Raw genomic sequence first — 12,826 nt, 5'->3', positions numbered from 1 at the left:
ATTTGAAATTTCTTATAAACGTAAAAAATGACGTAGTTGTTGCTAGTTTATGTAATTATTGCAGTTTTCGTTGGATGCATTTTATATTCCAAAAAAATATACAATATATCAAGATATCAAGTTTTATGGTAAACATAGCATTATATAACCCAACATATCCATCTTATCAGCTCATTCAATTACTAGGCGTCCAGGTTAGCAATGAAACCGATAAAATGTATGATATATGGAGAAAATGGTTAAATCATCATTAGATTTTAGTTTGAGACTTATTCGTAAATTAGTATAAAATAATGAGACTTTAATGAAACAAGTAAGAAATGAAACTGAGAAAATTGGTCAAATGGTAATTCATGCTTTTTCGTAAACAAATTTTAGTTTGAGATTTTTCGTAAATTAGGGTAAAATTTTAGGATTTTTCTTCTTTCTATTAAAAGGGGTGTTTGGCTAAGCTTTTTAAAACAACTTATTAGGTTCTACACCACTATAAGTTAAAAAAGTGTTTGGATGAAAGTAACATATTCCGGCGGAGAACCTAATCATTTTTTTCATAAGTTACCCTACACTTACTTATTAACTTATAAGTTAATAAGTTAATAAGTTATAAGTTAATAAGCAATTCCAAACACCCCCAAATATGTTGTAGATAAAATGAAACCTAACTATACATTTTGTATAAAAATGTCAAGCAAATTGAAAACCATGAACTATGTGCATAAAATGTTAAAAATGAAACACATATTTCGGCAAATCGAAAACCAAGAAGTATGATTCGTTAATTTCGTCAAATACATGACCTCTTGTTTGCGCATCTATGGGATGTAGTATTTGAAGATATCAGTACCAAGCGCAGAGAAACGGCCAGCTCTTCCTTTCCTTTTCACTTATCCAAACACAAAAGCCCTTCTTTCTTTCTTTGATAATGGAAGCTCGCAAGCTTTTGAAATTAACCAAAACAGGATAAACCATTAGCAGACTCCAAATCCACCTCCATACGAATAAAACTATTTACAATGGCGATGCAAACTTCGCACACCGTAAGTATCATACATATATGTGTTTGCCTGTGTTTACAACTTCAGAGTTCACTTCTAAATTGATGGGATATTTTGAAACTTTAAACGACTTAAAGGGTCTTCTTTTCTTAAATGAGTTGCATGCCAGCTGTTTGATTATATTTCTGCTTGAAAAGTGCTGCAAATTGCCCACGTTAATGATACTCAAATGTTCGAATTTTAACAAGGGGTTGTATTGTAAGCATATTCTGACATCTTCGTGATGACAATTGTCTTATGGAATCGCTAGTGTAAAGAATTGGGGCTCTAACAGTGTAGCGATTGTACGTTCTTATGAATAGAAATTCGACATACTAGTCGAGGCCCTGAATTATACTCCTTTAAAATTGATACTTCTTGAACGTTCATAGAGTTTAGATCACTATGGCTTTGTTAGCTTATGAGAATTGGATTGCACACCAACTGTTTAATTTAATGTGTACTTGCAGTGGGCTGTGAATTAGTCACCTCAGCCGGGTTTTGTAGTAAGATACTAAGATTGTGACACTTCATAATGTAAATCGCCTTCTAGACATGCCATTGATTTGATGAATTTTTTGGAGTCTGGTTATCTACCCTTAGTTTGGATGTCAAAAGTGTTACCTTTTGAATTCGAAAAGTTCATTAGAAGAAGCTTACTTTGCTTAGGTTTATAAAATGCATTACAATCTTTCATAAATAGAAGAATTGACGAAAAAAAATAACAAATTGATCATGGAGGAAGTGTTTAAATCTGTTTTAAGACACAAAGTTTGCACTAATGTTCTTCCTGTTCAAATATATCTAGCACTAGTTGACAAGTGGACACCGTGTTTAGTATTCTAATGCATTTTTTGAGCTTTCTGATAATTTTACTTGTTCCTTAAACTACAAATTGCAATCTTAATGTGCAAATAACTCAAGGTGTTGGGCTGTAAGTTAGTCAATTTAGTTTAGGATCGATTGTGTTATAATCCTTACCATATTTCGAATCTTATCTATTTTAGGTATTTTAGATTTTTACAATATTTGGTTTCTTGTTTACATGTTTAAGGTTCTTCTTACCATATTTTATGAAATATAAGTGGAATCCGAAGTTTATAAAGAATCTTACATGCTTAAAGTCCAGTTTCTTATTGATTCTTGTTTACATGTTTATTTTATTGAATTCAGCTAATCTTATGCTACAAAAACTGTTCAGGTTCTGTCATTGAGAAGTTGCTCATCGTTTACAAAATCATCTTCATTCAGAAGGATTGATTTCAGGATATATTCTTCCATTGAGCTCTCATCTCTCTTCCATTTTTCATATTGCACTGTGTCAAAGAGAAGGTCTCGTGGGCCCGTTATGGCTGCAAAGAAAGAATCTAAAGGTATAATACTTGATTACATTTTTTTAAAGAGCTTTTAGGGTTGTTTGGCTGGATGGGAATGGAATGGAGTGAACATGGTAATTGAGTAAGAAAGATACTGGAATCGGTGATTACATTCCGTGATCATGACACGAATGGAAAAAAATTTCATTTGATTTTGTATGTGTCAATACAATGTATAATAACAACTCTTTTTTAGTTATAAGAGTAAATTACAAAAATCGTCCCTGTGGTTTCTGAGTTTTACCTTTTGTCATCCAAAATTGAAATCTTTTTCAACTTTGGTCATTATTTCAAGATTTCATATCGATTTTGGTCCTTATTTCAAGGTTTCAGGGAGCAAAATTGACATGAAACCTTGAAATAAGGATCAAAATTGGAAAAAAGTTCAATTTGGGACTAAAAGGGTAAAGATTTAAAACCACAGGGATCGTTCCTGTACTTTACTCTAATTATATTTAATGAACTTCTGCTCAAAAAAATTAAAAAACAAACTTGATAAAAGTTCAGTAAAACCCAAATAAATTGTAACAAAAAAAACTGTTATTTGGTAAAAAATAAAACTTTAATATAAGTAAAGTATTGAAAATTTGAAAAAATAATGTTTCATTATAAAGTAATCTTTCATTCCTTTCCATGATGGAATGAAAGTTAACAAAATGGAAAGAATCGGGGTCTTATTTCATTCCATCAGGCAAAACAAAGTCTCATTACAATGGAATAACCGATTCCATTCCTTCCTTCCCTGATTCCCTGATGCCAAACACTACCTTACTAATGATCTATGTATTACATTGTTTAGGAACAAAGCAAGGAGATGGAAAATACAAGCACACTGTTGATCTTCCTAAAACAACTTTTGGTATGAGAGCAAATTCTTCAGTAAGGGAACCTGAAATTCAGAAATTATGGGATGAAAATCAGGTTTTCAAGAAAGTTTCTGAAAAGAATAATGGGGTCAGTTTTGGAAATTATTCAAGTTCATCTTTAAATTTTTCTTATTCTACTCTATCTGATAATTTTCCCTGTTTTTAATAGGGAACTTTTGTTCTTCATGATGGTCCTCCATATGCTAATGGTGATTTACACATGGGACATGCATTAAACAAGATCATAAAGGATATTATTAACCGATATAAGGTATGATTTGATGTGGTTGTGTTCACTTATTGAGGGATAGAAGTGGAATTTTTTCTATCTTCAATGATTTTTGTGCTATGTCCAAATCCTTTTATAGTGATAATGCAAAAGGGTATCCTAGAAAATGATTGTAGTCAAATTTTATGAGTGAAAACGTGTTTTGGAGTACAAATGCTATGCATATGAATATATGATGAATGTGTATGAGTGTATCTAAACTTTCATTATTTATTTATTATTATTTTTTTTTTGACAGCTTCTTCAAAACTGTAAAGTGCATTACATTCCTGGATGGGATTGCCATGGTCTACCCATTGAGTTGAAAGGCAAGTCATAATTTATTGCTGCTTTCTTTTGTTGAATAATCTTTTAAATTAAGTTATATTTATGTATCTTTAGTTTTTCTTTATGTTAATATGATATTTTGGTCATTTACTGAAAAAGAAGAACGAGGATGAATAGTGAAATCCATTAACCATGGAATCTGAAGGATTCCAACGTAATGGTAATGGAATTCCGTCCATTTGGCAACCCTGGAATGGAATCTCGAATTCCGGTTCCATCAGATTAATGCAATTCAATAATAAAAATTGAATAATCTTTTAAAGCTTATATTAATTAAGAGTAATTTTCTGTTGAATTATCTTAGTATTGCAGTCATTGGATCAAGATGCCCGAAATGGATTGACACCAATAAAATTAAGAGCAAAAGCAGCTAAATTTGCTAAAGCAACAGTCAAGGCACAAATGGCATCATTCAAGGTCAGTTTATTAATAATTCTTTATTAGTATTATAAAGAAAAAAGATAACATTAAACATATATAATATATAATATATGTCTACAGAGATTTGGAGTATGGGCAGATTGGGATCATCCTTATCTCACTCTTGATCCAGAATATGAAGCTGCTCAGGTACTGATGCCAAATTATAATAATAATCGTTATTTTTATTATTATATTATTATTTAATTGTTTTGTTTTTTCTAGATTGAAGTGTTTGGGCAAATGGTTTTCAAAGGGTACATATACAGAGGGAGAAAGCCAGTGCACTGGAGTCCTTCATCACGCACTGCTCTTGCAGAGGCTGAATTAGAGGTAAACAGATAAGATTATAATTAAAATATATATATAACAGAAAACAAAATTATAATTTTATTCATATCATGAAAAGTTCACTAAAAATAGGATATATAGATAGAGTGTCTTACTTCCTTGGAAGTTTGTTGCAGTATCCTGAAGTCCATGTTTCAAAGAGCATGTATGCAATTTTCAAATTACTAACTACTCCAACTAAAGATGGATTACTTGATGAATTTCCCAAATTGTCCCTTGCAATTTGGACCACAACTCCTTGGACAATTCCTGCAAATGCTGGTATGTGTCCACCTTCATAATTCATATATCATGTATCATGTGAGTTTTTTTTTTCTTTTTCTTTCTTTTCTTAAACAACTTTTCTGCAATCAGTTGTTTATCTGTAATTTTTCTTTTTTTCAGCTGTTGCAGTGAATTCCAAGCTCCAGTATGCCATTGTTGAAGTTCAATCACCTTCACCTTCACCTGATGTTACTTCATCTTCTGAAGATGGAAAGAAGAGAATTGGTAGTGTTTTGAAAGGCTCTGAGATACCATTTTTCATTGTTGCACTTGACCTTGTGTCAACACTGGAATCCAAATGGAATGTGAAACTTGCTGTTAAGAAAACAGTTTTGGGTTCAGATCTTGAAAATTGCAGGTATACTTAGGAAGGAATGGAATCGTTCATTCCGATTCCATCCAACCAACAATTCTTACAGTTTCATGTTTTTATTAAAGACTTACTTTTTTTTTTTTTTTCTGAAATTACTTATTTTGAACAGATATGCACACCCAATAAATGGGCAAGAATGTCCAGTTGTGATTGGAGGAGATTACATCACAACAGAATCAGGAACTGGACTTGTCCATACTGCCCCTGGACATGGACAAGATGATTATATAACAGGATTAAAATACAATTTGCCAATAATATCCCCAGTAGATGATGAAGGAAAATTCACTGAAGAAGCTGGAATCTTTAAAGGGCTTGATGTGTTAGGAGATGGGAATGCTGCTGTAATTGATCACTTGGATCAACTTTCATCAATTGTCATGGTGGAACCTTACAGTAAGTTAGTTATAAAGACACCATTGAAATGGTTTAATATAAATTTACTTAAATGCCATTGTTTTCTTGATATTAGAGCATAAGTATCCTTATGATTGGAGGACAAAAAAGCCTACAATTTTTAGGGCAACTGCACAGTGGTTTGCATCTGTTGAAGGATTCAGAGAGGCTGCTATGGATGCCATTAGTCAAGTAGTATGGACTCCATCTCAGGTACTAAAATGGTTCCAGTTCTTTCTGATTTTTACATGTTTAGTCCAAAATCCAATGCTTTTTCAAAATTGGTCCTTATTTCAAGGTTTCATATCAATTTTAGTCCCTAGAACCTTGAAATACCAAAATTAAAAAAGGTTTGATCCATAATATAATATATAGACTAAATTACTAAAACGGTTCCAGTTCTTTTTGAATTTTACATTTTTAGTCCAAAATCCAACGCTTTTTCAAAATTAGTCCTTATTTCAACATTTCATATCAATTTTGGTCCCTAGAATCTTGAAATACCAAAACTGAAAAAGGTTTGGTACATAAGATAATATATAGACTAAAACTAAATTACTATAATGGTTCCAGTTTTTCTGATTTGTACATTTTTAGTCCAAAATCCAACGCTTTTTCAAAATTAGTCCTTATTTCAACATTTCATATCGATTTTAGTCCCTAGAACCTTGAAATATCAAAAATGAAAAAGGTGTCAATTATTTTAGACTATAATAAACAAATAAATGAAAGTACATTGCTATTTCTTGCATTTAAAAATCATAACTTCTGTCATTCAGGCAGAAAACAGAATTTCTACAATGACTTCAAGTCGTTCAGATTGGTGTATATCGCGTCAGAGAACATGGGGTGTCCCAATTCCAGTCTTCTATCATGTAGAAACAAAGGAGCCTCTGCTAAATGAAGAGACTATTGATCATATCAAAAGTAAGGGTGTAATATAAACTGTGATTACTTTCTAGATTTATATAGTTGCATGTTTCTGAAAAGAGGAGGAAAAGAGTTTACTTATGTATATTGAATTTAACTTCTGATGATTGTATTTTTTTTGTAGCAATTATTTCCCAAAAGGGTAGTGATGCATGGTGGTATATGAAAGTAGAAGAATTGCTTCCTGAGAAATATCGTGATAAAGCATCAGATTATGTGAAGGGAACTGATACAATGGATGTTTGGTTTGATTCAGGTACATTACTAGTATGTTAAAAGTTGAAGTTTTATTCAAATATAATTTTTTTTTTCTGATAGTTTCTGGAGTTTAGATCCAAACTGCAAATTATTAAGAGAAATTGATTTTGGTCTGTGGAACCTTGAAATAAGGATGAAAATGAATATGAAAAGTTAAAATAAGGACCAAAAGTGAAAAAAAGATTTTAGTTTTTGGACTAAATACGGTAAAATTCAGAAAGCACAAGGACCATTTTTGTAAACTACTCTAAAATTTTGTCTGCAAACGTGGAGTTTTTACTTTTTACAAAACATATAAAATATTTACATGCAATATCAGTATATAATCTTGTTGGATTCAGGAAGGGCATTTCAGTCATTTACAATTCCGAAACATGAACTAAGTGCAGGCTCTTCTTGGGCTGCTGTTTTGGAGACCAGAGATGGCCTTCATTGGCCTGCAGATTTATATGTAGAAGGCACTGATCAACATAGGGGTTGGTTCCAAAGTTCTTTATTAACCAGTGTTGCTACAAAAGGTATATTATATTTAACATGTTTTATTATTATTATTATCTTCATTATTCTGGTTATTTCTTATTGAATTGATTATCACAGGAAAAGCTCCATATTCTGGAGTTATAACCCATGGATTTGTGCTTGATGAGAGAGGTTTAAAAATGAGCAAATCCTTGGGTAATGTTGTTGATCCACGTTTGATAATTGAAGGAGGCAAGAATCAAGAGGTTTTAAATTCTTCCTATTCTATTTATAAAAAAAAAAAACTAGATTTCTGAAATTACAAAGTAAAACTATAATCTTTTAGTATAGTAGCAGATTAACTGTTTTCAGTTTTCTTTACAGGAATCACCTTCTTATGGAGCAGATGTTCTTAGGCTTTGGGTCTCAAGTGTAGATTATACAGGAGATGTTCTAATTGGACCTCAAGTTCTTCGCCAAATGTCTGACATTTATAGGAAATTAAGAGGAACTTTGAGGTTTCTTTTGGGAAATCTTCATGATTGGAAAGTATGTTTTCATGTTTTCCAAATCACCTATAAGATCTTGATATGTTTGTTGATGGAATCGAATTCAAAATATACTTGAAAAAACCAAAATACCCCCATTCTACATATTGAAATAAATTTTTTTATGCAGGGTGAAAATGCAATTTCATATGAAGAACTTCCTGAGATCGATCAGCATGCTCTGTTTCAGCTTGAGAATGTTGTGAAGAGCATTAAAGAAAGCTATGAAAGCTATCAGTTCTTCAAAATATTCCAGGTAAAAAAATATATATATATTCTTAAAATCAAACTCATCAAAATCTTTAAAATATTATTCTTTTTGTTCAATTTTCAACAGACAATTCAAAGATTTGCTATTGTTGATCTCTCAAATTTCTATTTCGATGTTGCCAAAGATCGCCTTTATGTTGGGTAATAAAACTTTTCCTCCAATTAACACCCTTATAATCAAGTAATCTACAAAAGGGTAGAATTTGACAAGTTGGTTATACTTCAGGGGTGCTTCAAGTTTTACCAGAAGAAGCTGTCAAACAGTTCTTGCAATTCATCTACTCTCCATAGTGAGAGTAATTGCTCCAATCTTACCTCATTTAGCTGAAGACGTGTGGCAAAATCTCCCTTTTCAATATACACTTGAAAACACTGAAATAGCCAAATTTGTCTTCGAGTCAAAATGGCCTCAAGTTAATGAAAAATGGATTTCATTTCCTCAAGAACAAATTGATTTATGGGGGAAAATACTTGAGGTATTATTATTATTATTATTATTATTATTATTTTCTTATAATATAATTAACATTGAATCTAATCTGTATTAATTTTATTTACTAGTTGAGAACCGAGGTTAATAAAGCACTTGAGACAGCTCGCACTGGTAAACTCATTGGTTCGAGTCTCGAGGCAAAAGTTTACCTCAACTCATCCGATGATGTTCTTTCTGAGAAATTAAGGAACATGTGTGAACCTAAAATTGATGCAGATTCACTTCATCGCATATTTATAACATCTCAGGTATTTGTATTTTTTTTAATTACTATTTTAAAACATTACTAATGAAGAACAGAAATTAGGGTTTGATGAAATATGATCAAACAGAATGAAAGAAAGAAGATGATGAAATAGACTAATTGATTAAATGATAACACAATCTAAAAGATTGCCCAGGGAATCTCCCTCTCTCTAAGCAGAAAGCTTAAGAGCCAATACAAAACGTATTACACTATCAAATTTCTAGACATCCCTCTACTGTGACCTTTCTCTCTATTTATTATAATCCTAGCCCACCTAGGTGAATTTCCTGTTTTGCCCTTTACTGGGCCTTCTAGACAAAACCTATAAAATTCTTGCTTAAATGATATTTGGGTCCAACAATACTCATTTCCTATCAATTACACACTCGTTTAAAATTTAAATCAATTTGTAGGTGGAGATTCTGTCTACACCGAGTGAGAATATACCATATTCAGGGGAATATTTAATTGAAGGAGATAAAAAAATATGGATTGGTGTATCAAGGGCAGAAGGGTCAAAATGTGAAAGATGTTGGAACTTTACTCCACAAGTTGGTTCTTTTCTTGATCATCCCACACTTTGCAAACGTTGTCATGATGTTGTTGCTGATCAACCACTTCCTGCTCTTGCAGCTGTCAGTTAAGTTAAATGCATGAAATAGCAACATACTTTGATTAGAATACATAGTTAATTATTTGAGGAATAATTGCATAAAATTTTAATTCATATTATACTGAATTATTTATTTTGACAATTAATACAACTCTTGTTCATCTTGGTGATTTAATTGATTTCCTTCAATTATTTTTGAAGTTTATGTAGGGAAACTATTATTAAAATCTATTTGTAGTTTGTTTGTGGATGTAACTTTGATTAATCTGATCGAGTCAACCATGTTAAATCTGTGTTATTTATTTTCTTTGCTGTTTGTTGTGTTTGTGTGTGTTTATTGACTCTTAATCTTATCATTTAAGAGATTCCAATTCTTTTCAAAATGTATCTACAACCAAAACGGCCCCTTAATAAAAGTAAATTGATATAAAAAAAAGGTTATATATCATCCAAACAAACCGTTAAAAAAATTTAAAAAAATACATACTGTGAAATCTTAAAATAAAATATTTCATAAAAAATATTTTAGTTCTTTTTTGGATAATAAAATAATAATAATTTAGTTAAAGTTTTAAAAACTTTAAAAATGTTAGTATTATTTGAGATCATATGAACATAAGTAGTTTTTAATTATAAATCATTTCATCCCCCCCCCCCCCCTCCCCACAAAAAAAAAAATTAACGACATAATATAATTGACGATTATAACGATAAAAGTGGATGATTACGTTATCGGTAGAACACATGTCATGTATCAGTAGATTACATATCATGTGTCATTAGGTATCTAGAATATGATGTAAAGTTTGTAAGATGTAATATAAAGTGTGTAACCCTCAATAGTCTATGTAACCGGCTCTCTTAGAGCCTATAAATAGGGCCTTTACCCGTATGGAATAAACAAGATGTTTTGAGTGTTCCCCCTCCCCACACACACACCACAAAAAAAAAATCCCCAATGGAATATAAGCAAGCTAAGAAGAAAGAATAGCTATGTAAGGAATGCTCATTCCATTTTTCTCTCATGTATATCGTAAGGATCCAATAAATTTTACATGTTCATGTTACATTCACTTTTAAACTCTTTAAGAAAGTGCTTGCACAATTTTCCCAAGAGAAGATTGACCCTCTCGCCTCAAAAATCGATAGGACCAATGACTTCCCACATGCTAGCTTCATACATGTACATAACCATTATTATGCACACATTAATTTCGTGTATATGATCGATTCAGGAGGTTAAGTTGCAGAAACTATTCGGGATTTTAATACATTACTTAGTTTTATCTTGTAATTTAGTCAAATATAACAGACTAGGCCTAGGTTACTTGTATCACTGCATAACTATGGAGGATTTTCTTATGGCACGCATAGTAATCCTTACATTAATCGGTTTGTATAAAAACCAACATTTATAACTTTCTCGATATTAAAATGTCTAAGATCACGACTTTCTTGTTCTTGCAAGTGAGAAATGGAAATGATTCCCCGAAGGCCAAGTACTTACCAAAGGTTTAGTTCGATACTTTAGTAAAGATTCCCTTTTTCTTCAATATTTTTATAGTTTTGTTTGTTTGTTTTCACTCTCTCTTGGATCAATCTAAAGCTCATCAGCGGGGATCATCGTATGAGCAAACCTAATGGATTTTGTTGATAATTTTATTTTCATTTATTGTGTTTTGGAGCATCTATAATGCACGATTTAATGGAACCTTTGAATGAGGTGGAATGTCCAATTGGCATTGAATGTATTAAACTATTGTGAGATGTTAAGTTGACATTCAATGGATTTTAAGTTCAATAGACATAAGCCATTGAATTGTTTTATGAAGAAAAAAATCTATTAAACATAAAATTCAACATATTGTAAGATTTAAATGATAAAGTTCTATGAAAAAAACAGGATGTTATGTGGTAATCTATTAAACTTTATAGATTGCATTGTGGATGCCCTTAACAACAAGCTTTAATGTTAATTTAATATACGAAATGAACATCCTTCCACGTCCGGACATTCTCTCTTCATCGTCCCATGCATTATGACCATTGACCAACTCTACCTCCTAACCATTGTTGTCGGAAACCTAATTAGGACATGTCCATACCATTGTAATCTTCATTCCCTCAAAATTTCGATGTCAAAGCCACTACCAACATATTTTTGATTGTTGTGTTCAATCCAACAAAGTTTTACCGTATGTCCACCGCAACATCCTCATTTATGCTACCTCTATCTTCTTTTCACATTTCTTACTTGGTCAAAATACATATTCATGCATTTGAGCTTAGCTTAACTACCACAACTTGAAATTTTCCCATAAGTTTCATAAGGACCTACTTGTCACGCAAGACTCATGTAGTCACCTCCACTTTACCAACCGGACTTTATGCAATCTATAATGTCAACCTCCACACTCCCTCCATTATGGATCATAGAGGCCCACATACTTAAAATTCACATTTAAATGTGGACTTGCTTTTTAGAACATAAATCTACTCCACCATTCCACTCCCCACCAAAACTGCACCAAATATAATGTAATGTCTTAATAGTGATGATCTATAAAGTCTTTCATCTTAATAATGATGATATGTAAGATTGGGGGAGTGGTGTCATGGTTGTCACTTCTTTTTGTATGTCATATAAGCGCCACCTCATTTTTACCACAATTTTCTAAAATGTTGCCACACACACAATGAATGGTTTGTCATACCATGTCATATTTATTTTTTTAATTAACATTTTAATATAAATAAAAACTAAAAATTTCATCGACTGAAATTCAAAATACATAAAAAAAAATATTGTTTGATTGCACTTGGATCAAAAGATATACTTACATTACATTAAGTAGTATAATTTATACAAATAAATATATAAATGAAATGTGAAATTTAAAATGTAAAAACCTAAAAAATGCATAACATGAAATTTAATGTTTAAAATGCTATAGCAAAATTAGATGATGAAGGATATTATTTATAATGTTTAAAAAAATAAAACTTAGAAAATAATAAAAGAGAGAGAAAGTTGAAGTAAAAAAGAGAAAATGGGGGGGGGGGGGGGGGGGGATGCCAGTAAAACATTTCTTATTTATTCACTAACCGATAGTGAAATAACTCCAAATACATTAAAATCATTAGAAATTTTTGAACAACCCTTCGAAAAAATTTCATATCATATAGTTGAATTACCTACGGAATTAAAGAAGCAACTTTGCAAACATATCATGCATGCACCAACACATAATTGTAGTCATTGTAATGAAAATACAAAAGAAACACAATTCATGGAAGTAATGGACGAATAAC

General features: G+C 31.4%; 1 protein-coding gene across 2 annotated transcripts; it reads left to right on the top strand.

Annotated features, from left to right (window-relative positions):
* Positions 1-751: 751 nt before the first annotated feature.
* Positions 752-9,689, top strand: OVA2 (tRNA synthetase class I (I, L, M and V) family protein). 2 transcript variants are annotated; one of them, XM_079050954.1, is made up of 22 exons: positions 752-1,037; positions 2,236-2,407; positions 3,210-3,364; positions 3,446-3,547; positions 3,804-3,873; positions 4,197-4,309; positions 4,394-4,462; positions 4,538-4,645; positions 4,780-4,924; positions 5,048-5,285; positions 5,410-5,696; positions 5,773-5,909; positions 6,476-6,623; positions 6,751-6,882; positions 7,226-7,402; positions 7,482-7,609; positions 7,728-7,892; positions 8,022-8,147; positions 8,229-8,302; positions 8,388-8,637; positions 8,723-8,902; positions 9,315-9,689. In XM_079050954.1, exons 1-22 carry the CDS (start codon positions 1,014-1,016, stop codon positions 9,543-9,545), a joined length of 3,231 nt encoding a protein of 1,076 aa, XP_078907080.1. In that variant the 5' UTR covers positions 752-1,013; the 3' UTR covers positions 9,546-9,689. The 2 variants fall into 2 exon arrangements, with proteins under 2 accessions (XP_078907080.1, XP_078907081.1); XM_079050955.1 differs by having other exon boundaries at positions 753-1,037; positions 7,274-7,402.
* The last annotated feature ends 3,137 nt before the right edge of the window (positions 9,690-12,826 follow it).

This window comes from Lactuca virosa, chromosome 5 (genome assembly GCF_052849685.1).
Source record: "Lactuca virosa cultivar CGN04683 chromosome 5, Lactuca_virosa_CGN04683_v6, whole genome shotgun sequence".
Taxonomy (NCBI): domain Eukaryota; kingdom Viridiplantae; phylum Streptophyta; class Magnoliopsida; order Asterales; family Asteraceae; genus Lactuca; species Lactuca virosa.
The sequence above is the reverse complement of the archived record's forward strand: the minus strand, read 5'-3'. Positions and strand labels throughout refer to the sequence as shown.